This window comes from Neolamprologus multifasciatus, chromosome 13 (genome assembly GCF_963576455.1).
Source record: "Neolamprologus multifasciatus chromosome 13, fNeoMul1.2, whole genome shotgun sequence".
Classification (NCBI taxonomy): domain Eukaryota; kingdom Metazoa; phylum Chordata; class Actinopteri; order Cichliformes; family Cichlidae; genus Neolamprologus; species Neolamprologus multifasciatus.
Genome location: NC_140451.1, coordinates 8,130,112 through 8,156,733, shown reverse-complemented (window position 1 = coordinate 8,156,733; position 26,622 = coordinate 8,130,112). Strand labels below are relative to the sequence as shown.

At 40.6% G+C, this 26,622-nt stretch overlaps 2 protein-coding genes and 1 long non-coding RNA gene across 6 annotated transcripts in view; 1 reads left to right on the top strand and 2 right to left on the bottom strand.

Annotated features, from left to right (window-relative positions):
- Positions 1-544: 544 nt before the first annotated feature.
- On the bottom strand, positions 545-9,558 carry LOC146504985 (leucine-rich repeat-containing protein 27-like). Of its 3 annotated transcripts, none has more exons than XM_085183722.1 (11): positions 9,448-9,558; positions 7,717-8,011; positions 7,469-7,599; positions 6,978-7,036; positions 6,366-6,518; positions 5,432-5,600; positions 2,123-2,263; positions 1,924-2,029; positions 1,346-1,425; positions 752-872; positions 545-662 (listed from the first exon to the last, which is right to left on the bottom strand). In XM_085183722.1, exons 1-11 carry the CDS (start codon positions 9,507-9,509, stop codon positions 549-551), a joined length of 1,431 nt encoding a protein of 476 aa, XP_085039848.1. In that variant the 5' UTR covers positions 9,510-9,558; the 3' UTR covers positions 545-548. The 3 variants fall into 3 exon arrangements, with proteins under 3 accessions (XP_085039848.1, XP_085039850.1, XP_085039849.1); XM_085183724.1 differs by lacking the exon at positions 9,448-9,558 and adding an exon at positions 8,549-9,161; XM_085183723.1 differs by lacking the exon at positions 9,448-9,558 and adding an exon at positions 8,147-8,526.
- A 257-nt stretch (positions 9,559-9,815) lies between these two features.
- stk32c (serine/threonine kinase 32C) overlaps positions 9,816-26,622 on the top strand; it is a 97,038-nt gene continuing 80,231 nt past the window's right edge. Inside the window, exon 1 of one of the 2 annotated variants that reach the window (XM_085183725.1) lies at positions 9,816-9,931. In XM_085183725.1, coding sequence (XP_085039851.1) covers positions 9,850-9,931 — 82 coding nt within the window. In that variant the 5' untranslated portion in view covers positions 9,816-9,849. The remainder of the gene's footprint in view (positions 9,932-26,622) is intronic. The other variant, XM_085183727.1, reaches the window with a different exon arrangement.
- Positions 21,492-25,866, bottom strand: LOC146504984 (uncharacterized). The gene is made up of 2 exons (XR_014877780.1): positions 23,478-25,866; positions 21,492-22,449 (listed from the first exon to the last, which is right to left on the bottom strand). It is a non-coding gene; the product is annotated as an uncharacterized LOC146504984 (long non-coding RNA).

The following is a 26,622-nucleotide window of genomic DNA, read 5'->3' as shown; positions in this document are numbered from 1 at the left end:
GCACAGCCAGCTGACAACGATTATATCTAATGTCATACACGCACACAAATAAATAAAACATTTAATGTGCTATTTGACAAAAACCTGCCACTTTACTTTAAATGTATCTTGTTGTAAATTACATTAATGAGGATATTATTATCTATTTGGAGCTAAAAACGTCCAGTTCCCCTTTAAAATGATCTAGTTTAAGACTGGCTTAATTTACTCTGCATGTAGGTAATACATGCCCTGTGAGCCAATAACGCTTTTAACAATTGAAAAGCTTATTTTGACGCAATAAAGTATTTTGTTTATGTAAGTTAAAGTTAACATGATTACTTTGCTTAGTGGAGAGAGCATCTTGCAGAAGTTAAAAGAAAAATAGAAACACACCAGCTGTGAACTGGAAACCTTCTAAACACTCCCTTGCCAAGTTAGGATTTGAAATGTTTACCTTATAGACTTGTGCAACACAATATGATTCAAAAGGATTTAGTTGCTTTAGTGATTTATTTCCATATCAATTGAATATCACAAAAACTCAAACAGCAGGTGTGTAGTCTCTGTCACTTATCAAGGAAACCAGGCCAGGTGTCCCCAGTAATGATCATGAAAGTTTTTTCAAGATCTCGTCCTTGAGTTCTCTTCCTCTCCAGGAGCCGCATCTGTAACTTCCTCATCTGTCAGTCATAAAAGTGGAGTTTAGATCAATAATCTATATTAACCTATATAATGAGTTGCACAATGAATGGGGAATTATAGGTCAGACCTCTTCCACATCCTCCATCGCTGCTGCCATCTCCTCGCTTGCTGTGCCCCTGGGATTCCTGCACCTCTCCTGTATCTTCTCGGCACGGGCACAAATCTGCCGTTCCAGGTCCCGGGCCAATCTTTAGGGCCATGCAGTTCAAAGGTCAAAATCTATATATACAACACTATACAGGTGTTTAAGTATTATAGCCTTTACAGATATAACCCAAAGGGTTACTTTCTCTGTTTCCTTGTATCAGTAAAAATAAAATAAGAAAAGTGGCACTGTCTTATCTGGTTTATCTGTTTTTGCAAAGACATAACATTGTTTTAAAGGAACAAAGAAATCTGCTTATGTTCTATAATGTGTGCAGTCTTTCTTTGTCCACTAGGTGTCTCTAGCTTTACATCTTTAGCAGCAGAACTCACATCTGCTTAACCATGCAAAATGCCATTTAGTGGGTACTTGTGGAGTTCTCGTTAGGCTCATTGATGAGATGATTATAAGTTTAAACCACAAGGACAAGCACTCTTCACAGAGACAAATGCAGTCACTGTTAAAGCTTGGAGGTATACTGGCAGAACTAACAGCAGACCCAGAGCTTGTCATTACCTGTCCCCTTCACACCCGCCAGATGTCTGAGAAGCACCACTGCTGTCCTCAAAACCAGGTTTTGAATCTACTTCTGCTTCCTGAAACAGGGTAAGGAAGTATTTGTTACATTTACCTGTGAAGCGATACAACTCTTGCAATGCATCCTACAAAGATGTAGCCTGTGGCTGCACTGTGTTCAGTTAAAAAAAGAAAAAATACTTTTTTCCTTTACAATAAATTTTCCCTTATGTCGGGCTGATCCCATGCAAACATAATGGGCACCCTTTCTCCACTATATATATATATGTATGAAAATGGAGCTGAAAGTCAAATGATAGATTTATAATGTGTCTCCCTGTGTATATCAGCACTGATGGCTCCTCCAGCATGCTCCATTACCGCCAGTGGAAACTGTTGCTGTCTCATCACCACCATTGTGGTGCTACTGTCTGAAAACCCATTCACTCACATCAAAATGATTCATTTAATGGCAATATATCTATGCCTCTCTCCTTTAACCAGTGTGTCAGAGGTGGTGCTCTACTGCCCTCTGGTGGTGGGCAGGATGACAGCTGAAACCCCAAGCACACACAAACCTCACGCCTTTTTTGTCTTTCATGCTTTTTCTCTTTGTGCTCAGACTTTTTCTTGTCTTGTGAGATTCTGGCTTGTGTGCAGCACTTCTGAAGAGACACTTGGCTTCTACAGGAGAGTCAGATAACAATACACTCTGTAACAGATCAGAGACAAAAAAAAACAAAGCAACTCTTGTTCTCCAGGCCGAAATCTGCTCACTTTCTCTTCTGCTCGAGAATAGCCTTCTTCTCGTTCAAATCCTTCATTGCAGCCTGCTTCCTTTCCTCCGGCCTCTTCCAAGGAGGTGAGTCAAAAAGGGGGAGCTGGGGAATCATGCTGGCTTTGGTGGCTGTCTTTTTTCTGAAGAATAAATTCAAACAAACTGTTTCATATTTATGGCTCGTCTGAGCTCTGGGCTCTCAGCTTAGATTTTTATCACCTGGTTTCCTCCACAGAAAATGATATTAAAAAGTGTTTTTGCCATCATTTTACAAAGCACACGGCCACAAACTCTGCCCTCCACTCCACGGAGGGTCAAGGAGTAAAATAATGTTTTAATGGTAACTGAGATTAAGTGATTATTAAAGATGCTCTCAGTTTTACAGCAGTTGCTCCCTTAAAGCCTCAACTTCACATTAGTTTTCCAGTTCAACTGTTTCCAAAGTCTATGAATAATCTTGTGAAAAAAACTCAGTATTGACCATAATAATTCAGATTTAAATTTTACCTTTGATAATTGAGTAGTTGAAAATGACTTGGCCCCAACAGATATTTGCTATCTGGGTATATTATACAGAAACAAAGGTACAATTAATTAGATGCGTGAAGTTTTAAAATCTCAATGAAAATATTTAGCAAATGCATGTCCAATGCATATGTTTCATCCCTCTTATGAAACAACAGTGTGACATTTTGCATGTGTTTAGTTTCTAGTGTATGGAGTTGGAGGGAAATATCAATACTCCTGTCTTATTTGACAATTAAATTGAACCCTGGTATGTTTAATTAAACTGTTTAAGTGGTAGATGTTCATTTTAAACATGGCCAAATTTTCAAATAATGAGGTCAGTGCATATGTAATTAATTCCTGTGAACCAGACTGTTTTGAACAATCTGTTTCAGGACGTTTTTCTACTCTGATGTCATTGAGTGGGCATGTTTTTGGGGAACAGCCAATTAGAAGAAAAGGGAGGGAGAAGGGAGTTAAAAAAGTTTTGTTTTCAGAGGATAAACTAAGATAAACAAGGATTACTTTGAGTTGCGAATGATAAAAGGCTACTTGAGTTCAGTCTGAGAATAAACACAGAAAGAGAAATGTGCCTAATGGATTCATTACATGGATACATGGATGAACACATCAGCCAGTTAACATCAGGAGTAGTATAAAGACTGGAAACAGCTAAGTTAGCAATGTCCTGCACTAATACATGGAGCAGCAGCACCAAAGTCCACTAGTTATCATGTTATATCTGTTTAAAAACTATAGCGTAATGAGACAATAAGCTATTTTACAAGCCGGTTGTATGTGACTATTATCGTGCAACCAGAGAAGAATGCAGAAGGTTATAGGGCTTAAGAGCCAAGAGAGACATCTCTGAAACCTATCCCAGCTTTCAAGAGGCACGGTGCTCCTTGGACAGAGTATATGACTTCTACAGAACTAATCCAAGAGATATTTAAGAGTAAATAACCAGAAAATGTGAATTTCTATCAATTCGATCATGAGCTAATTGTGGAAGGCCGAGATTTAAACCTTTGGAGAGAACCATTGTGATTCTGTCTGTTTCTTGCTCTTTGCTAGAAGAAACTCTCTGTTGGCTCTAGCCTCATAGGTAATTTACAAATCTTACACAGGTACCAACCTTCTCCGCTAACTCTTTGAGAAAAAAAAAAAAGCACATACAATGCACCCAGAAAGATTTACAGCCTTGTTCAACATGTTTTCATGTTACAGCCTTATTCCAAAATTAATTTAATTCATTTTCCACCACAACATTCTACATACAATACTCCATAATGACAAAGTGAAAAACATTTTCTTCAAATTCTTGCGATTGTATTAAAAATAAAACACACACACAAATATAACATGCACATAAGTATTTACAGGCTTTGCCATGACAGTCAACCTCGAGCTCAGGTGCACCCTGTTTACACTGCTCATCTGTCAGATGTTTCTACAGCTGGAGTCCACCTGTGGTAAATTCAGTTGTTTGGACATGATTTGGAAAGGCACACACCTGTCTGTGCAAGGTCCCATAACTGACAGTGCATGTCAAAGCACAAACCAAGCCATTGCTCAGTACCAAGGAACTGTCTGGCCAGGATTGTATTGAGGTACAGATGTGGGAAAGGGTCCATAAAAATGTGTGCAGCATTGAAGATTCCAGTGAGAATAGTTGCCAACATCATCTGTAAATGGAAGGTTTGGAACCACCAGGACTCTTCCTAGAGCTGGCCACCTGGCCACTCTGAGCTATCAGGGTAGAAGAGCCTTAGTCAGGGAGGCTACTCTGACAGAGCTCCACTATTGCTCTGTGGAGAGAGGAGAATCATGCTAGAGTGGCCAGACAGAAGCCACTCCTCAGTAAAAGGCACATGACAGCCCACTTCTAGTTTGCTGAAAGGCACATGAAGGACTCTCAGACCAAGAGAAACAAAACAACAACTGGTACTGAACTCTTTGGCCTCAATGTCAAACATGATTTCTAGAGGAAACCAGGCAGTGATCATCAACTGGCCAATACCATCCCTACAGTGACGTGTGGTCGTGGCAGCATCAAAATATGGGAGACTAGTCAGGGTCAAGGGAAAGATGAATGCAGTAATCTACAGAGACACCCTTGAAGACAACCTGGGGGCGAAGGTTCATCTTCCATGAGGACAGAGCACAGAGCCAAGATAACAAAGCCACTTCAGGACCACTCCTTGAGTGCCTTTGAGTGGCCAAGCCACAGACCAAACTCAACCCTGATTGAAGAAAGAAAGTGTACTTTATTGATCCCCGTGGGGAAATTCCTATCTGCATTTAACCCATTCACTCAGTGAAGCAGTGGGCAGCCATTGGGCGCCCAGGGAGCAGTGTGTAGGGACGGTACCTTGCTCAGGGGTACCTCAGAGTAGCGGTTCAGGGGAATCGAACCCCCGACCTTCCGCTCATGGGGCCACCACTCTACCTACTGAGCTATTCCTGCCCGAACATCTGCCTGAACTGCCTGAACATCTTTCTAGCGATCTGAAAATGACTGTGCACTGATGCTCCCCATCCAACCTGATCCACTCTGATAGAGCCTGAGAGAGTGCCATGAATAATGGGGGAAACTTCCCAAAAATAGGTGTACCAAGCTTTCAGCCTCATACTCAAAAAGACTTGAGGATGTAATCGCTACAAAAGGTGCTTCAACAAAGTTTTGAGAAAAGGCTGGTAATACTTATTTACATTTTCATTTCTTTATTTTAAATAAATTTGCAAGAATTTCAAGCACATTTTTTTCTCTGCGTCATTATGGGCCAAACATCTTTTCTTACCTCCTGCCAATATCACGTTGTGGTATTGAGCCCAGCTCAGCTCTGTCCAGTAGGATCAACTGATGCTTGAGTTCCTTGAACCTCTGCAGCTCCTCCACATCCCCTGACTCTTCCTGCTCTTCCATACCCCTCAGCTCTAACAGCTGGAGTTTCTCCACTGCTGGCAACTCTAGGAATGAAACAACAATGGCAGCTACTAGTGTGGTGTGGGGGCAACAAATATTGCAACAATCGATGCTGTCTGCAGCTGCAGTGGCTGGCAGGAGGCATTTAAGAAACTAATTCAAATAGGTAAATCCACTCCTTTAAATATCTGTGTGGAATGTGGAGGAGAATGTAACCAACAAACCTTTACTCATTTTATAGTAAAGTAACTTCTAACAAGAATAAATGTTCAGTTTTAACACAGCTAAAGGTGGATAACAATACAGTGCGGAAATTCAAACCCAATACACTCCTTCTCTTGGCCAATTAAATGAGAAGAGATTTACATCTGAAACTCGGGACCCTATCTTTGTTAATAACCTTGTAAGCAGGGAGATAAATAATTTGATTGAGGGTTCTGTCTCTGCTTATTGTGCAGTAGCAGCAGCCTCTCCTGTTTCAGCCTTCTCACAGTGATTATCTCCAGACAGGGCTTAGTGACAGAGAGCTCCTGATTAGAGCCAACAGGTTATCGATCATTTCCATCGGGCTAAAAATATTACAGAGCTGGAACAGTGAAAAGGGAGGAGGCACATGATGGTGGTGGTGGGGAGTCGGCTGAGCTGCACGCGCCGTCTCCAAGGGAACAGGAGTCACACTAGAGAAGTGGTACCAGGGCAAGGAGCTATTTTTGTGAGCGCGCTGTCCTGCCTTTGACAAAAAGAGCAGATGGCTAGGATGCACGTGCATGCTGCTTGTGTTGTTCAAAGGTAAAGCGCCTTTGACTCACCTGGAGGGGTCTTCCTTGCGCTGACTGGCCGGTGAGCCAGAGCACTCCTGAGGTACTGGAGGATGGACTGGAGTCCCTGCTGCACAATCTCTTGTGGAGGAAAGTGGATTGGGCAGTCCCTTAGGTTCAGACCTTTGAGGGTAATCACATTTCCTGCAAAAAGGCAAATAATGACTCATTCATAAAGACGTACACTGAATAATGAAGAGGCTTACATTACTCATAATGTACCAGCTACCTGTTAAAAAAGATCCATTATGTGTGTCTTTATTTTCTGTCATGTCCATGATTTTTTATGTTCATTTAAATACTTATTCTTTGAGTGTAAGTGGACGGTGACACCCCCCACCCAAAAAAAACCTGTTTATTTAGGACAAATGATCAACAAAGCTGTTCAGTGACCCAGTGTAAAATAAATAATGATTACTTTGAACTGTGAATCATGCAAAACGACACTAGTGGAGTCCAAGGAATTAAACTGTGTAGCTTTAAACAAGCAAAACAGGTCCCCTTTAAAATTCTGTAGTTACTGCATACATGTAATTCACATGTTAATATGTATAACTTCCTTTCTGAAAATTACAACTTTTTTGATAAGGAGGGACCACTCACCCAGTTCAGGTGGAAGTTCAGAGATAGGATTCCCTTCTAAGAGCAGTGTTTTCAAGCACCTACATCCATAAAAAGACAGATGAAATGTTTGAAGGGGTTAGGCTCTCGTCAGAAAGCATCTTTGCTCTTAAACTTGAATACACAGACAGGAGGAAAGTGTACAGGCCACTCTAAAGTCATATTGTATAAATATCCTGAAATGCTTTTTAGGGCCTGGGAATCTCATTTCGCTACATTTAGATTTACAACTGTAGCGCTTGTGTGCTTATCATAAAGTGTTCAACTTATGTTATAAGTAGTATAGCTTTGAAAATGTTAAAAGTGATCAGAAAATGTTCTAAAACATGACATTCTTATAGTACCATAGAGGCCTATGCCTTGGTTTAAGAGTAAATTGTAAGATCAAAGTTGTCCAGATAAGTTCAAATGAACACGTGCACATTAGACTGGTCTATAATTCTTTATTTTATTTTAAATGTTGCATACAGTACCTGTGCAAGCCAATTTCAGGTGGGAGTGACTCAATTAGGTTTTTCCTGAGATCTAACCACAGTAGGTTGGGCAAGCTGATAAACACGGAGCCTGGAATACTGCATATCTGGTTGCCTTCAAGACTCAAATACTGAAGATGACAGAGGGAGCAGTTAGTAATGATGCAGTGGTAGAAACGTCTTTTCTTCTGCTTGAAAGCCACTGGAGCATACATCATGTATGGTGTGTGTTTAGAGTCCACACTGACCTTTAGCTTGCTATTTCTCAAAGGACTGTCTGGAACATGTTTCAGCTGAGATCTGCTCAGACATAGCGTCTCTGTTGAATAACATTCAGCGGGCTCCTGTGGCTCGGCATCCTCGGGAGGAGTGCGGGGGATCGGCGCTCTGACAACACTGCTCCCAAAGACAAAGCTAAGCTGCGCACCAGGAAGCTCAGCCTCCTTCTCCGGGGAAGTCATTTCACAAAGGAGGCCGAGACGCTTTACTGGTATACTCAAAATACACGAGTGTCTTTTGGCAGAGAAATTTCTCGTCGTTTGTCTGTAAAAGACAAAACCGTCCAAGTTTTAAATAAATGAAGAGACGTCGTCTAACTTGGGTACGAACTTAACTAACTAACCAAAGGACAACATTAGCCCACAATTATGTAACTGTTCAATAACTGTGTTAGCTTACCTGCTATTTCAGCACTACTACCAACGTGAACACGGCTCAGTGTTATCTAAAAACAAACACTTTATAGGTCGGAAAAAACTACGAAACTGAAAAATGTTATGCTAACTTTTAGACACGTCTCGCGACCTGACTCTGTAACCATAGCAACGGGGTCAACACAAGCTGGCAGCTGTCCACGTGCAAAGCAAGAACAAGGCGACTAACTTGATATTTCTTCAGTAAAATTTTTGCATGTATGTATATTTTTTAAGTTAAATGTTTATATACTTTATTATATGCAGAGAAAAAAGAAGAGCAAATGATCTAATGTGCACACTGTGTAGATAACGCGTTAATCCCGTTCCCCAGTCAGTGAACCGACTCCACCCATCCATTTTCTAATGAGATTGTGGAATAATTCACTGAGGTTCATTTGGGCGGCAGGATAAACACGGCTTCCCTCTGTTGTGAACGCGAGCCGGGAAGCCTCCACTCTGTCCTGAGCCATCCTGGCTTTACGTCCACACACCGCTCCTAATGTATTGATTTGCACGACAGTCCGTGATACAGAGTTACGTCGACTATACTCACTAGCCAACAACTGTCACACTACTCTCGCAAGAGTCAAGTTAGTGAGGATACTAATTAGTAGTTTCCGGTTATTGCTTTCAATATAAAAGTCTAATGGGCAAGCGGCAAAAATCAAGTGGTATCTCATTATTAACGTATACATTAATTTTTTTTTTTACCGAGATTTTGTTCAGTAGGCTACTTTTGATGGCCATTGTGCCACATTTACCTACACTTGCGATCTAAATTTGCTGAGTCGAACTGTATGCATAATATTTATGTATTAATGCCACTTCAGTTTCTGTATGCAATTTAAAATCTCAAATTACAGGGATTTGACACTACCATTACTACAAAGTGATTCTGGCTAATTATAATAAACCACATAAAAGAAAAAATGGGCGTGAAAACGTGTTTATCTCAAATAAAAGTAGAAACTTAACCCCCCCGAAAAGAATAAAGATAAGTGAAATGATTTAATGTACTTAGAAATCTACCTAAATGAGATAACAAATGTATATTTGTGCTTATGTTTATTTAGACTGGGAAAAAACAATAAAAATAAAAATAACGGAAAATAATAAACTTACTTGAAAACTAACTGAAACTAATTCCAATTTAAAAGAAAAAATAAAACACTAAATGAAAACAAAATAAGTGAGGATTATAAAACCATAAATACATCGTCTAATAATTTTGAGGCGATTGAAAAGTCCTTTTGAGCTTTTAGTTTTTACAGTTAACTGACTCACTTCCGGTTAGGGCTTCTCCAACTGAGTGCCTCTCCGCGCAGTCTGTACTCTTCAAGCCCCATCAAACACGAGTCCGTCGGTCTGGCTGCGCAAGGCAACTGAACACTACGAGCACCGAGTGTTTATTCCAGCCCAAACCTCCAACTTAGCAAACAGTGTTAGCTCTAAATATCATCCTTGTCCGTCGGTAAGCGCTGCACTTTGCTTTCCGCTTCCTTCTGAGGACTTCAACTCGCGCTGGTCAAATTGTCGGCAGACCAAATACGGGAGAAATAAAACGAAATAACGGACACGTCTCGGCTGAAATGCACGGCTGTTGTTACTGTCTTTTAAGGAGGAGGGTGTCCGACACAGAGCTGTAGTTTCTCTTCCAAGAAGGCGAGGAATGCAAGCTGAGCATCAATGTTTCACTGGGGCAAGTGGAAGAAGAGGATGGGAGCCAACAGTTCTTCAAAGAGACCCGTTTTTGACGAAAAGGAAGATGGTAAGTGAAGGCAAAGGTGTCACCAAATCTCTAGCAAATAGTGGCACTAACAACTTTGGAACTTATTATTGTGTATGTTTCACTTACGATGGCATTTTTTTCACGGTATCCCTCCGCTTGGCACAGCACACCGGCTCCGTTATCAAAGTTCCTGTTAGGAAATTAAACGCTGTCAAAGGAGTTTAGACGGAGTTTGGCTGCTCACGGGAACAGACAGTGTTCATGTGGGAAATTTTCAAGGCTTGAAGTCAAACTTTCTACTACAGGAGGCAGCAGCAACAATAATCATGACAATAATAAAAATAATAATAATGATTAAATGTACATTTTCATCACATGACCTGATGCTGAGTGCATATACATGGAAGCTACATGGAGCAGGTGAAATGAATCTTACCAGTACTATCAAACTATAACTTGGACTGGGCGTTTCACTCTTTTAATACTGTGGGCTATCTGTGTTTGTTGTTTATAGCTCACAGTGTCGGCATTTTAACCTCGCTTAAATTGTATTATCGCGATATTTGGCGTGGAACTTTTAAATAATGAAATATTAATCAGATTCTTCTGAATTGTCTTTTTTTCGTGTTATTTTAGGGGGGTTTTTTTTTCCTCTTTTTTGGGTAATTAATTTCACTCTGAATACAAGTTATGAACAGTTACAGTTATTTAAGACATTAAGCCGTATGTCATTTCATCACCTTTAACTTCAGCACTGGTGTAGAGTGGCATCATTAGTGTGGAAGTTTGTCCACTATGATCATCAAAGAAAAATGTCAGACCTTAAAAAATCCCTCACTAGGATTCCAGCAATCATAATGCCCACTTGAAAAAAACAAAACAAACCTACAGATTTAAACAAATGTCTTTATTTTTTAGCACCAACGTTCAAAAAAATGAAAACGCACATTCACCGAACTTGACATGAAGCTGTAAAAATCCAAATCTCAGACCAGATGTATGTGCTTTAGTATTTTACGCTGACCTGGCCCTTAACGTGCATCTATTTCCCAGCTGCATCTCTCCGTCTCTCTCCTTATTCCTCCACCTTTTCCTCTTCATCGTCCATTTCAAAGGGCAGACGTTAACGTTGGAGAGGCGGGGAGAGGGAGACGCGTGTCTGTAGCTATATGCGGCGAGATCATAAAGGCAAAAGGCGAGAGCGACAGATTTGGAGAGTCCGTTGCCTCGCTAAAACCACAGTCCTCAAGGCACAAACCCCCCCACTCCAAAAAAACGCAGCTCTTGCCAGTGAAGCGCAGTATATACCTCCATGCTCACGCTGCGGGGAAACACTTTAATGCCTGAACGAGCTCTTTGGAAATATTGTGTGTTCAAAGACGGAGAACTAATTGCATAATCAAGACAAGATTATAGTGTCATGCGTGGAAAGTAATGTTAAGTAATGTCTTGTCAGTGTATGGGGATATAAGCCTCTTGGAAGAGAGCCCAATAAGCTCAGCACTGGATTGCTGAATCTCTGATGATGGACTGCAGGAGGGGGGGGAAAAATCCACTGTTGCTGCAGAACTATTTGGCCGGAAAACTTGAGTAAATGAGGTCATTTCACTGCAGGGATATGGTCATATGCTCTGTGGGTGTATGTGTGTGTTAGTACTCCCCTTTTGCACACAAGGGTAACCCAATTAAGTCTACAGCTCTTGCCTTTAGGAAAAGTGTCCAGCTGTAGTTCAGATCACTATCAAGGGGAGTGGTTACTGGAGTGGCCCTACGGCGTTCGCACTCGCAGCAGTTAATCAAAGCTAGGAGAGATGTTCTTGAGCGGGCTGTGCACATTTGGCTTTCTTTAGCTTTTCTGTGCGATTAAAGGGAAACTTTAATGCTGAGGTCAGAACCTCTTCAAGACTGTGTTGCTGTGTTAATGTGTGATTTGTTTATGCCGAGTGTGAAAAAAGGGGGAAAAACTAGAAATCAGCTTCGTCTTTATCCTCCCGTCATCAGTGTAACGCAGGTGTCACTTAGGCTTGACCTACAAAACACCAGCAGTGGAAAAATTCAGTTGGTGGAGTATCACCGCCACCATCAACTGTGGTCTTAATCACCGGCTTTGTCACCACCGCTGTGATTATGCGTAGAAGCGTAGACCGAGGCCTGATCTTAGGTGGCAAAGATGCATTCAATGTTAATTATGCAATGTTGTCATTATGGGGATCTGCTTGAGAGCGCGCTCGCTTTTCATGCAGCAATGAAAATACTCGTCTGCTGAGCACAAAGGGAGCAGTAAGCATCGTGGGTGGAGGGCACATATGCATTAAAGAGAGACAACTGTTAATGTGAAACTGATCACCTTGAACATTTGCGGAGCGCTGATTCGGCACCGCCTTCATGAAGCAGCTGGCTCTCTTTTTTTTACCCTGAGCCTCGATAACAAACGGAGCAAAGGATGCGCTGCCTTCTGGATGCTGACTTAGGCTCTAGATGTCTCTTGCTGCCTGTCAGGTCTCTTAGAAACAGTATCCCTTTGGCTTCTTGGAAAACAGCATATGGCATACATTAGGCAGTAATATTAGAGCAGCTTTTGGCTCAGAAGGTTGCAAACATAATCAGGCGGTCAGGTTGATGTCGAAGCGTAGCTGCCAGAAGGGCTTTTCTGGCAGGTAGTTTGATTAGCAAAGGGAGGCTGTGGAATTGATTGAGGTGCACATCCTGCTAGTTTGCGACTCGCTCGAATGCTCTTTAACAACAGCAGAGAGTGTGAGGAAAAAATAAGAGAAGTCAATGTTTGGAGAAATGGTGATGGAGTCTGCTCCGTCAGACATTTAATCATGCATTTTATCACCATTTGAGAGCAGTCTTTCTTATTCATGAGCATGCAGAACTTGTTAAATTTGAAACTTGTCTTTGCCAACCTGCTAGGCTCGTGAAGTTGTAAAGTAAAAGTTTGACATTTTGGAAAATGGCGATAATTTGGTTTCTTGCCAAGAGTTAGATGAGGAGATTGATACCGCCCTCAGCCCAGTTATCTCTGCTTGGCATAAAGCTTGGGGAATTGCTGAGCCTGCCTCAGACACGGGATTTCTCACAGATTTATATTCTGTGGAGATGTGTGTGAAAGTGTGCCATGAAAGGAGGTGCACATGCTTTTTTAAATCAACCATAAATAACTGAGCAGTTTCATGAGCTCTCTCTTCAGCGAGTCTCTCATGCTCTGGTTGAATGCCGGCTCCACTGTAGCTGAAATGTAGCTGGTAGTCTTCGTGCTCTTCATCTTTGGTAAGCTGGGCGAGGCGGTACTCCTCACCTCCTGCTGCAGGGTCTGCTTAGAGTGTCTCTCCAGCCAGCTGAACATCATGGCTATAAATAGCCCAAGACAGTGGAGTCTCTCAGATCCTGTTGAATGTTTGGGACTAACTGGTTTAACAGCTACTGAACTTTCAAAATGGGCATGTAATAAGATGTAAACTGATTGCTGAAAGTTGTTTTGGAGAGATGAAAGCATAAAGTAAAAGTACTCAAAGGAGTTGTTGAATATATTTGGGTACCCAATAATACCCAAATCCACAGCAGATGGCTGCAGGTTGGTTCTGCTCAAGGTTTCTTCCTGTTAAAGGGGAGTTTTTCTTTCCCACTCTCTCAGAGTTTTTGCACACAGGGGGTGGTCTGATTGTCGGGGTTTTCTCTCTATTATTTTAGGGTATTTATTTACAATATAAAGCACCTTGAGATGACTGTTGTTGTGTTTTGACACTATATAAATAAAATTGAACTGAATTGAATTAATATAACTGGGCGGCTTGGCTAAGTAAAGTCTGCATGTTGAAAAAACTGCAACACCTCAAGCATTAAAATCACAGCTTTAGATTTAGCCAAGACGTAGACAGTCACACAAACATGCTGGTGTTATATATTTTTTGTATTGTTTACTGGATTTAAAAAAATGTGTCAGTTATTCAGAATCCAAATATGACAGTTTGAAGCCATTGTTTATCAGAAAAACAAAGACTTTAAGTAAAATAAGCTACTTTTGGCTGAATCCTTATTCACAATTGTCACCACAGCAGATAACTCCACATATTTGATTTGGCAGGTTTTTACTAGAGATATTTTTGTATTAGGTGAATGTGTTAACCACTACACCATGGAAATATTAAAGATTTTAAGTCAATTAATGAAGCAAATCCGTTTGAAACAATAATAGCTGAACAACAGCATCAAGAATGGGTAATTGTTCTAAAAGTTGTTGAGTCAGTAGGAGCTGATAGCCAGCCAGGCTCTAGACAACGATTCAATTCACTCTCTCCAAGTCCTCGTGTGAACTGGGAGCATTCAACTAGTCTGTTGAGTAGCTTTGAAAGAGGACACTTGTTGTGAATGCGCTACAGTACTCGGGGGAAAAAGTGCAGAACTGGCAAATGCCTGTTTCAGTTCAGCGTCAGCACGGAGTTGGTGAACTTGTTATTTTCGCTCCGGAGCGTCTACAAAGTCTTTAAACTGCGTTCGTGATTATGACTGCAGAACATGCTGCTAATTGTGTTGTCTGTTTGTGTTGGTGTTATATTGTTGTATCCGTTTGATCATTCGTGTAAAGCCACAGGCAAATTTCCACTTCTGTGGACACTGAACTTTTTTTTGTGTGCGTGTGTGTGTGTGTGTGTGTGCGCGCGCGCTCGCATGTCTGTAGCTTCTTTTTCCATCAAGGATAAATGCACGAGGCACTGAAAGCAGATTTGGTTTAGGATAAAGATAGATGCAGGGAGGGATGGCTGATTATTTGCGCTGAATACTGAGGCGCTCACTTTGTTTCATCTCTGTTGCAGACTCTCAATTTCTCTCACTGTCTTTTTATTCCACTCAACTTCATGGCTGCCTGCAGCTACTGGCCTCTTGCCACAGTGGCAGTCCACTGTAATTGGCCTCAGCAGTAAGTTACGCAAGATGTGGGAAGACTGTCCTGGTCATATTGCAGTGTCTTCTGACTGCTGAGCACGGACGTTGTTCAGCATGTAGTATTCAGATTGAATTAATCTCTTTTGGCTCGCCATCATTAAATGCATACATCAGTGTATTTCCAAACTACTACTATGTATTCACAAGGAAACGTGGAATGAAGGGATCACACAGGTGCCAACATAACTCATTGTAGCTTTTATTTAAAAACAAAACAAAAAAAGAAATCTTGAGAGACTGATGCCATCTAACATAAGTTTACTTATCAACAATCGCCTTGCTCTTATTTTGAAAGTCCAGTCGTGGCTGACTAGCTTTTCACTGTTTTTCCTTGCTGTGGCTGTCCTGCATCTCATTTAGCTGCCCCTCCAGTGAATGTCTTGTCCCAGGCTTAGATGGACTCAAACTCCAGCATCTTGGATTGCAGTTGGATGGTTAATCTAATCAGAACTCACTGAGGCTGCAGAGCAGAGCGAGCATTACCATCAGCAGTTTGCAAGACTCTGTTGCAAGAGCCTCACAGCTCTGCTATTTATTTGTCACAAACTAGCTGTACTGGCAGTGTTTAACAAATTCATCACACCACCACCACCTCGTGTAAGGGTTTAGGCCACAGCTGCCCTAAATTAACACTACTGGTAATTCCCAAAATAATTTTTTATGTATCTGTAATGGTTAATCCAGCAGAGAGTGCAAGCTCCTTAAAATAAATATAAAAAAATATAAAACTGCTGTTATCCACGAATTCCTGAACAAAAAATTAGGTTTAGTAGAATAATATTACGCTTGATTAATTTCTTGAAGCTGATCTCTAAAAATTAGTCGAGTGGGTTCAGGAACCACAGCAGCTCAGCTACAAAGTGTCAGACCATGTAAAGGTACAGAGCACTGATGGAAAGTCGCCAGCTCTCTCTCTGAATTAATAATTGCCTATTACTAAACCCGGCATTAACATCAGCATAATAACTGTGTTCCAGGGCCTTCATGGCTGTGATGGACCGAGTTGGAAAAACAGGAGGATCCCCAGGAATTATTAGAAAAATATAGTTTTCATTTATTTAACCCCCAAAAATTATATTTACAAAAGTAATAAATGTTGAGCTCATAAAAGAGGTCAAAGAAACAAAACTGAACTCAGGCAAAGGCTGCAAACTTAACCAGGCAAATGACTGCCACAAACAAACATAACTGACCTAAACATGAAATGACATACAAGGGTATATATAATGGCTGATCAGACCATTGTGACACATGAGGGGTAACAAACAAAACACAATCGTAAAATCACAAACCATGCAGTACAATCTAGTTTGTTAATAAACTAAACACTAAAGAAGAAAATCAAAAACCCCATTAAACCCTAAACTCAAATATACTTTGTTTTTAAAGTAAAGAAAACACACATTCTCCCCTTTAGTAGGAAGTGGTGGTGTGGTCTAATTATCCCTCTTTGTATTTAATGGTTTCAAACCCTGGCTACCATCTTTTGTCCAGCAAATAAAGAAAAATGAAGTAGTATGAATACATAAGTAAACTAAATGTGCGCGCTTACAAATAGAACAAATGTATCCAAACCAATCAATAAAGTTATTGGAAACTAAAATGTATTACTATGTTCAAATGAAGAATGAAAATACAAAAGTTACCAACTTTAGAGTGTGGCCACGGGTTTGGCCATCACAATGGCATTCACGGCCGATGCAGGATGACTCTGTTCCAGAGCAAAAAACGCGGTTTGATGAATTTGGTAAAGTAACTAAAACTAGAGATCGCAAGCCAAGCCTACATCATCGTCTGACCTCGCAAATGCTATCTGGATGAATGGACAAAAATTCCCACAAACGCACTCGGAAATCTTGTATAAAGACTTTCCAAGAGTGAGAGCTGCTATTGCAATGGGGAACCAGCTCCATATAAATAACTATGGATTTAGAATGGGATGTAATAAAAGCTTCTGTGGGTGTAATGTACACATGGCCCAGTATGTTGTCCATTAAGTGTAGAAAAAAATGACCAATTTAGACCACATTTATTGCCATTACGTGATTAGATTATTACACAATATGAATAGAATCTGTCACATTATTTATTTATTTATTTATTTATTGATTGATTGATTGTTTGTTTTCTATGTTTTTAGTTGCAGTTGCATAGCTGGCTCCACTTATGTTAACAATGACAGAGTGCTTGTGCGTGTCACATCTAACAATGTTTTTACGTGCGGCTGTCTGCACCTGCTGTTCGCGTTGACAGCTCTCAGTCGACCTTTTTCGCAGCATTTTGACTCGTCATAGTAGGAAAATTGCTGGTGTTACTAATACGTTTAGCAGTAGCTTTGGCGTCTTTATTCGTCTCGCCAGGCCGGGACGCTGTTAACAATGAGCCGGCATGAACGATATCTGGAATTCAGCTCTCATTTATTGACACTTGCACTTTTACCAAAGTAGGCTCCACCAAGAAGGATTTCTAAGCTCATACTGTAACGTTACATGTCACCTTTTCCCAGACGGTTGCTTTTTCATTAAAGATGAGACCTCTTTGCAGGAGACGGATTCATAAAAGCAGCCTTGTTTTGTCCCTCGCTCTGGTCTTATGTAATCTTGTTTGCTTCAGGTGATGCGCAGGCGATGACAGTTGTAGCAGCCCAGTTGCATGAGCCAAGGAGTCATCAAAGAGATGAGCTCAGCTTGATGCTGAGGTGGCAACAGGGGGAATAAAGGTCTCTCTTCCTTGTCGAGGTGTGTGTATGTGTCTGTGTGGGGAGGATGGATTAGGACAAGAGGAATGCAACGGGCTGTCAAAGCGGCTGACAGTTTTGTCTTTTCGTTCTGTTTTTCTTTTCTTTCTTTTTAAACACTGAATTTGCTCTTTCCCGACCTGTATAAGGAGAGCGAGTACACAGAGCTGTGTTGTTGACCCCGAAGTCGCTCTACTTTGTCACAGGGAGATGAAAGACGAGAATTGATAAAAGGAGCATCTAATAAAGTCAAGAAAGTGTTACCTCTGGGCACCCTTGCAGGAGTCTGTGGAGTTCAATATTTGACTTCAGCTCAATATTCAGCTCATTCCCACCGCTTCGATTGCTGTGCTAAATTCATGAAAGATGGGACAGAAACGGGACTCTCTCGCCCAATTCTGGGGGAAACCTTATTGAAAGTCTAAGTACATTTCCACGGTGCCCTTGCTCATGCAACCGCACACCAAATCGCTAATCACAAAGTTGACACAAGTCGCCTGACAGACCGACTGATGTAAACTCTCTGTAGTTTGTAATCCCATTACTTAATTCATTACTTAGACAGTGTGTGTGTGCTGTATTTGACTGTGTCTGTTGTGAGGCATCTGTGCAGCGACTAAGTTCCAGCATACTGTTTAGCAGCCAGCTCAACTTTTATTGCCCATGGAAACCAATTAAAACCAGTTTTCCGATAATCTGAGCATTGTTTCTATGTCAGGTGTATTTCCATTGTTTTAAGGAGGAAAAGTGGTTGGATGTGTGCAAAAAACTCTTTAAAGTTTACGTGTTTTGATTTTTGTTAAGTACTTTAAACAAATCCCAACAACAACAGGGGGATTGCCGACTGTTCGTAAAGTGCCTCCATTACTGTTGCTGTGCTTGTAAAGCTTTTCATTCTGTTGAGGCACAAATGCAGTTTGCAAGAATAACCGTGGAAGATTTAACACTCAAAACTCAATGGCTCCTTGATTTTCATAAAGAGGTAGATATTTTCCAGCTAAAATGGTTATTATCACATTTTATCCATTATAATGTAACTAGATCACATTTCAAGCAAAAGCACTGCTTGATTTTTTTTTTTAATGTTTTTTTTAGCTGTAACTATTGGAACTAAGACAGGATCTCATTTTTGTTTTCTTTGAAGGATTTCCACTTGGAGCTTTTTGATGGCTGTAGCTATCTTTGACTTTGCATGCTACTCCTGTTTGTACAGTGGATCTGCTCTCACAGCAACACATACCCCTTCCAGCTCGGATGCTTGGTAGTTGGTAGCAAAAAGCTTTATTGTTTTGGTAGTTTAATGATGGCTGGTAGCGATTTTAGCAGAATTCATACTTATAGTACTTTTCAATTTCTTTGTCATTACAGTAGGCAGCATATGTCCTCAGTAGACCTGTGAAAAACTGATAACCTTACTTAAATACTCATTTGCAACACTACTGATGCCGACATTGTCGTGTCCTCCAGATGACACACAACTTCAAACATTAGTGCTGCAGACAGACAGGGGCACAGATCCTGCCCTTCACCAGTAGCCGAACTCGTGACCAGTAGCACAAACTTGGCATCTTAAATACTTTTGTGAGATCAGTAAAGCTCATCTTTCAGTGACTTGAAATATTTTTGATTAAAGCTGTTTTTGAAAGGCTTTTTTAAAAAGCTCCATATGAAGTTCAAAAGCACAGACGCAGCCTGTTTCGCAGTAGAAATGTCAGTGCCAGTGGCATTCATTTCATCTTGGCCTAAGATGATATCATTTAACATTTTTTGACAAAACGATTACCATATTAATTTTCACAATTCAGTTTTATCATGCAGAGGTTGCTGCTGTGACTTTTGTGCTCACTGTTAATGTTTCCATTTCAAGCGCTCTCATCTGTTAGCTTTGACCGTTATAGTTTCCTATTTTGGCCATGATTACAACGGGTGATCAGCTCTACTAACAACAGCACTTGGAAACAACAAACTTACCATCTTGGTTTTTTTTTGTTTTTTTTTTTTTATAACATCATCACCATCATCATCATGAACAGCAAAAAATAACAAAATCAGATATCCAACATTACTCGTTACCTCAGTGATCACCTTTTATGAGCCTTGTGGACCTTAAATGTGCACATGAGTATCAGAGTGCAGAAAAAAAGCATGAACTGTGGTAAAATTGTTGTTTCCTGGCTTGGTTTCAGAATTTCTAACCCCTGCTAATCAATAGGTCAGCAGATATTTGTTATAGCAGAGAACAACTTTCCATCAGTTATTCTGCTACACACCATACAAATACCTAAAAATCTAAATCCACATTAGTGCAGTTGAGCTTCTGAATCTTCTTTAAGCATCACACTACATTTTCACTGTCTGTCCTAAGTGTACAAGGAGTAATACGTCACACTAAGTCCAGTTCAGCAGATGTCTCAGCCTCAGGCGCACACAGTCCTCACGGCAGTAAGCTTTTTCTGACATCCACAGACCCAGCAGGAACCCTGGGCTTGCACATCTCAGAAAAACATCATACAAAAGTCGCTTCTGGACAAAGCTGCGATTCATACATACATACAGGAATTACTTTTAATGAACTATACCTACTTTTTAACATTTTCTTCCAAGTTACAACGTGGTTCATATTTTACATGGACTTTGGGCGGATTATTGCCCAATGACACGTTTTAGACTGTTTATTAATAGCCAACTCCATAGCTGAACTAAGAACCAGGGGAGAAGCTCCAAGCGTCTGCTTTACACACTCCACTTTGGTCCTCTTTACTGGTCTGCAGGATGGCCACACACAATCCAAGCAGGTTCAAGTCCAAGGCTCCAGACTCACACCACAGTCTGCATCCTGGACCAGGATCTGCATCCAGGACTACTTGTCCGCCTGTGGAATGGGAATAGCTCTTCTGCAAACACTGTGTAATATCAGCTATTGCCATACCTGCATAGACACACAGCACCCTGGAAAAAGTATTTTCTTCCTTCCTGATTTCATTTTTGCATATTTGTGACACTATCATTTTTCAGATCTTGAAATAAATGTTAATATTGGACAAAGAGAAGCTGAGTGAACACATAATGCAAAAGCTTACTTTTTTTTTAAGCTTTTCTTATAGGGACAAGTGGGTTTGTATAGCATTTCTTCCTGTAATAATTGAAATAACCATTTAAAAACTGCATTTTCTGTTTCCTCAGGTTATTGTATAATAATATCAGAATGCTTTGATGATATGCAACATTTCAGTGTGAGAAATATGCCTAAATCAGAACATCAGAAATCACGTTTTGTTGTGGAAATGTCATCATGTGTCCTCATTAATGACATTGTAGCTCATAGTAATGAAACAAATAAAAGTACCTTATTATATACATAAACATATTTACTGCAGTGCAATGTAATGTGGTAGAATTTAAAAACTACTCGAGTATTTGAAACTGTTTAGCTGAAAACTATTTAGAAACTTGCCTCAGGATGATCCAGAGACCACCGCAGAGGAAACTGTTGATGCTGCAGTGCTTGAAAAGCACCCCAGTACTGATATTCCAGAGAGTGAAAACAACTTAGCAGACATGTACACTTTGGAAAAGGATGTTTCACTAAGTGGTAAAAACTATGAAAATGTGCCTAAGGCCATTAACAATACAGAGTTGTACGAAAATGCAGAAAATAATAGATTGAACACAGAGGTTCAGTGAGAATACACACAGCTGGGAATCTACTGAAATCCACTGTATAATCTTTGTTCCAGAGTTTGAGCTCAGCTTTCACTGATGTCTTATATGAGACTTAAGATTTTAACAGGAAGAAACCTCAGACAGAATCAGGCTCTGGGAGGGGCAGCCAAGTGGCGAGAAGGGTTTGAGGGCAGGAGGACAGGACAAAAGGAATCAAGGAGCTGTATGAATCAGCTCTCTGGAACTAATTAATTTGGTTTCGTGATGTTTAAAGATGTGTTTACTGTGCATGGTGACTTTGAGTTTCATAGTTGTGCAGTAAATTTAGAAATGGCAATGAAACATTTGAAGTTTGTCTGCATGCATCAAAAAAAATTATTCACAAATGCAAGTGAAACACTTTTACTTGAGTCCTTTATTTCTGATATGCAATTAATTTAATTTTAATTTCAGTTACAATTTTGGCCTCCAGCAGTTGTTAAACCAGGATATTTAAGATCTGATGATTATTGTGCTTTGTTCTGTCTTGTAATCACGGACTCGTTTTGCCTTCTGGCACGTTCCTTTTCATTACGTTTGCATCTCCATAAAAGCTCACTTTTTTCCAGACTGTGGTGCATTTAGTTCAGTTCACATTTATTTATTTGTTTGCTTTTTTCATTTTGGATGGTAATTCAAATTCAAAGAAATCTGCTTAAATTAAAAAAGACCATTTGTTTTTGTCTTCAAATTGAATGAATCCATTATTTTGTTCAGTGTGTGTGAAAAATTATTTTACTTAATGTGAAATAATTGATTAGGGAGAGCTGCTTAAGCCAGTTTGCTTCATAGGTCAGCTTGTAGCTGTGATTGGTGGACGCACACCAAACGGGCCAGTTACTGGCCTGTCAGCTCGCCTAAAATACCCTTTTTACTGGGGCCATTGTGCCATTGCTTATTTCAAATCCTAGAAATCTAAAAACATAAACCATCTGCTAAACTCTTGGCAGGAAGTGGTTGGGGTACAGAGGACACAACTGCTGAAGACAGACACCAGCGTTAGCATTCACAGTCCTGTCTGTGGCTGGGTTTCGACACCAAAAGCACTTTGATTAAGGTTTGGAAAGATCCTTATTTTGGTGAAACCTGAAAGACGTTGGTGCTCAAGAAATCAGGATTTTTCTGTGTATTAAAGATGAATACAACTTTAAAAACCAAATAATACTGCCACCTAGGGATGGGTATTGATAAGATTTTCTCGATTCCGATTCCATTTTCGATTCTGTTTAACGATTCGATTCTTTATCGATTCTCTTATCGATTTTTTTTTTTTTTTAAAAAAAGGAGAACACTAAGGTCAATTAGCTTAGATCTTTGTTTTATATATTCTCTTTGAACAAGATAGAAATTTAGGAGTAACATGGCCTTACAAACCCAACAGTGAGATCTTAACAGTTTCAGCCTACGACTCTTCAATTGGGTGTCACAGGGACCCCAGGAAAAAAAATTGTGAATGTAAAATAATAAAATAAATATTCTTTTGTAGCAATTACACAAGAATATCCAATAATGTCCCTGCCTACAATTAAACACATTCACTTACCGAAAATCGGGGGCATCTGCTGTGGCAAATGGGTGCAAGCCTTTTACCACAAACTTAGTCACTGCTCGGTGACATTCGTCTATCCTGGCCTGAAAGGAGACGCTAACGGTAGACTGCAGCGAGAACTGCCAGCATCTGAGCCAGACTCTGTCTCTCATCATGGTCACCTAAACGCACAGTAATGGTTTTGTAATAAGGCAGATCGCGCTAACATAATATGCACTGTTAGTTGATTATTTACCTGCCGCATTAACGGGAGAGGACGTGTAAACGTTACCGCTGCTGCTGGGTTGAGATTCACGAGTCCGGAGCGGAATTAAAAACACGACATTCATTTAAGGTCATCGTGTGTTTTGTGAGCAAATGCTTTTGCATATTCGTAGTGTTTCCTCCCTTAAATGAAATATCTACTTTGCAAGTATTGCAAGTTGCCCTGTTGTCATCCGTTCTCGTAAAGTATAACCAAACTTTTTAGCGTTTGAGCCGCCATGTTTCCTGCCAGGTAAATGACGCTTCGCAACGTGGTGACGTCATTCGGGGCGACTGGAATCGATAAGGGAATCGTTTGCAAAAATGGCAAACGATTCCAAGGAATTGAAACAGTGGGAACCGGTTCTCAACAAGAACCGGTTTTCGATACCCATCCCTACTGCCACCACTACAATGAGATATTACAAGATTAGTACAACATAAAGGCTATTGTGGAGGAAAAACCTCATCAATTCATTGTCAGCATGTTTTACAAAGTCTGTGAAGGCAACCTGTTTCTTACAGACTTGAGTTTTTTAGGTAGCTGATTGAGATCAGAGGAAGTGACACCGGGCATGGTGGTTTGGTGGGCCTCTTTGTTGTCAAACCACCCAGAGTCACTCTTCTTCTTTGTGTTGCTGTTTTGGGATCAGTTGTGTTGGCAGAGAGTTTGTCACACTGCATGCATACACATAATACACTTACTGAGGGAAATTGGGGTAAGGCAGAAAATCAGAACTTGTTTATGTCTCTAAAACCCAGGTTTACATGCAGTTTGTCAGTAATCAGATTTCTTCCCAACCCAAAGCCCAAGCCCAAGGGCTTTGGGTTTAATTATTTTGGACACTAAACATAATAATCTTCCCTTTCATCCAGCTGCACAAAGCAGTACTTTGCGTGTCTTAAGTCTGCCATGCCACGTGCTCTTATAAAAGCTCACTAAGAAACACTTTTACACAACACATGGCTGAAAATCAGGTTTCTCCTTCACTGATCCGCATATTTAACCATATTTCCCTTAATCTCTTATCCCTAATTAATAAGTTTCTCATTTACTAGTGCTTGTTTCCACACATGCAGATTTACCGATTTGCTAGAGTGGCACCCAAAAACACACATCCCTTTTCTCATTCTCATCGAATTGTGACACTATTAAATTTGACACAGGCTCCTCCCTTCCAGCTGCCCCACATACCCCAGGGGGAGGATTTATGCAAACAAACCTGCTTCACTTCACAAATCTGAGGTTTGCATAAACAGCCACAGTGCTACTTACAGGTGTAGGCGTTTATTTGAAGTTAGAAAATCTGGTTTGGGCATCACGTGAGTGCACACCTGACTGTTGAACTGAATACACAGCTCTGTCCTCTATACCTGTAAAGACTTACAGAAGTCAGGTGTATCTGGGGCAAAGCATGAAGTGTCGTGCCGCAACCTCAAATCAGAGCTGCTAAGGTGAAAAAAACCCTAAAAAACTGGGCCACAGTGTCCGTGTCCTTAAATACGGCGCTATGCATGTCATGAGTCACCTCAAGCACCGTTTGGCATTAGTTGGTCTGTGCTTGGCTGTTTCTTTTCTTTCCTTCGTTTATAAGATCTCATTGCCTTCTGTTGTTTCACTGTAAGTTATACTTATACGGGTTCTTTCTTTAAGTTAATACATGCAGGCAACATATGTCTGCGTATTAAATAGTTCCTGAAATCACACCATCCCACTGAAGCACATACATTTATGTGTTAATGTGAGGACAGCTGGCATAGGAAGTGAACATGCGTTTTTCAGCCCTTTGTGTACTTTTCACCTTTCAGGGGTTAAAAGTAAAGAGTGTAGTTATCTTTTTTCCTACATCAGTACCTCTACCTTAAAAAAAATCACACTGCTGGACAGTATAGAGCTTTTGTCCTTTATCTTAGAGGCTCTTTGTGACTCCTCTTCCTATCCCGCCACTACACTCCATTTCCCACTGTGCTTTAAATAGATCTCTAATGTATCCCTCTGCTAACAGTCGAAAGGTTAGTACGGCATTTTAACCCCAGAGCGCGGTCCATTTCTTCACCACAATGTGTCACGGCCCAGTGGTTTGTGAAACTAGGTCCCACTGAAAAAGCACGGAGATGGTGGTTGGGCTTGGCTGTTGAGACACGGCTCTTAATAGGGACTGGTTACAAGAAGCAGGGAGCAGCTGTCTACACACTGACTCACACATCAGCTTTTGTAAAGTGTTAATAATATAGTGGAAACTATCTCAAAAGTGTAGGCAAGTTTAACATTTCCTGAAGTGTTATGTAAAAATACTAAGAAAAAAAGTATTTTTTTAATAATGAAGTTGGTGAGGAGAAAGTTGGCGATTTCTGTTGTGTCATCGATCCCTGGCCCTAAGGAGCCAATCAGCAGCCACACAGGCAAACGGGACCTAGTCATATTGCTCCTCTGACAATGTAACACCAGTTATAATGTCACTGCTGAGGTTCATATAGTAGAGGCTCATGACACTTTCATCTGGGAAATACCCTAAAATCTGTTGTAATCAGGGTGCTGAACTAAATCCACATTGTGCTTACTTTGGTTACTTGCTAGGTCACTAGATTTCTGCAGTGGCAGTTTGCATGGAAGATGCTGATTTGCCAGAAAACATTCTCCAGCTTTGCTAATAAGTATGTGACTCGAGCAACCTACTAGCAACTAAAGCAACTGTAGTGCAGCAACCCCAATGCGTAAAGACTAGTCAGTGGCCCTCCACTAACAAGTGCAGGTATAACATGTTACTATACTCTTCAGCAATCACAAAGTCCCAGGTTTATATTGTTAACCGGTAAGTGACAATGGGTTTTGTTTTACAGAGTAATGCAGAGTTGATGTAGTAACTAGTGTAATGAATTATTTTCTAAACCGTGAACCACCGGTTGCTATCGAAAAGTGTGAATTCTGCGACTGGTGGTTACCATGGGGTCTCTGACGGTCTTTAGGCCTGCGTGAATGCGGCTTTAGCGATCATTTTCACCACTGCTGGTCTGAGGCGTAATTGTAAATTGCATATATAATTGGCATGGCATTTGTTCAGTGCTTTGGGAGAATCAGCTAGAGATATTAATAATACATGTCAGAGCTACAACCTGCTGTGATTTTTATCCTAAATGAAGCATTTTAAACCTTTATTTGGGACTAAATCCCCTAACTATTGATTTGAACGGTTATTCTGAACATGTTGTTTTCATGTCTCACTGATTATTGTACGGGAACTTGTGATAAATAACTGCCTTAATGCAATCACGGGGTGGCTGTAGCTCAGGAGGTAGAGCAGGTCACCTACTGATCGGAAGGTTGGAGGTTCGATCCCAGGCTCCTCCAGTCTGCATGCCAAGTATCCTTGGGCAAGATACTAACCCCAAGTTGCTCTCCGATGCATCCATCGGAGTATGAATGTGTGTGAATGTAGTTAGATAGCACTAAGTAATAGATAAAGTGCTTGTGAGAATGGGTGTGACTGGGTGAATGTGGCGTGTTGTATAGAGCGCTTTGAGTACTCCGGGAGAGTAGAAAAGCGCTATATA

What these genes read in the sequence shown, in the direction of transcription:
- LOC146504985 (XM_085183722.1), bottom strand. Translation starts at nt 9,509, where the DNA reads ATGGGGCTTGAAGAGTACAGACTGCGCGGAGAGGCACTCAGTTGGAGA. An exon ending in CCTGAAATTGGCTTGCACAG is followed by an intron (nt 7,037 to 7,468) that starts GTACTGTATGCA and finishes TTATGGATGTAG; the next exon opens with GTGCTTGAAAACACTGCTCT. An exon ending in ATTCTCGAGCAGAAGAGAAA is followed by an intron (nt 2,030 to 2,122) that starts GTGAGCAGATTT and finishes ACTCTCCTGTAG; the next exon opens with AAGCCAAGTGTCTCTTCAGA.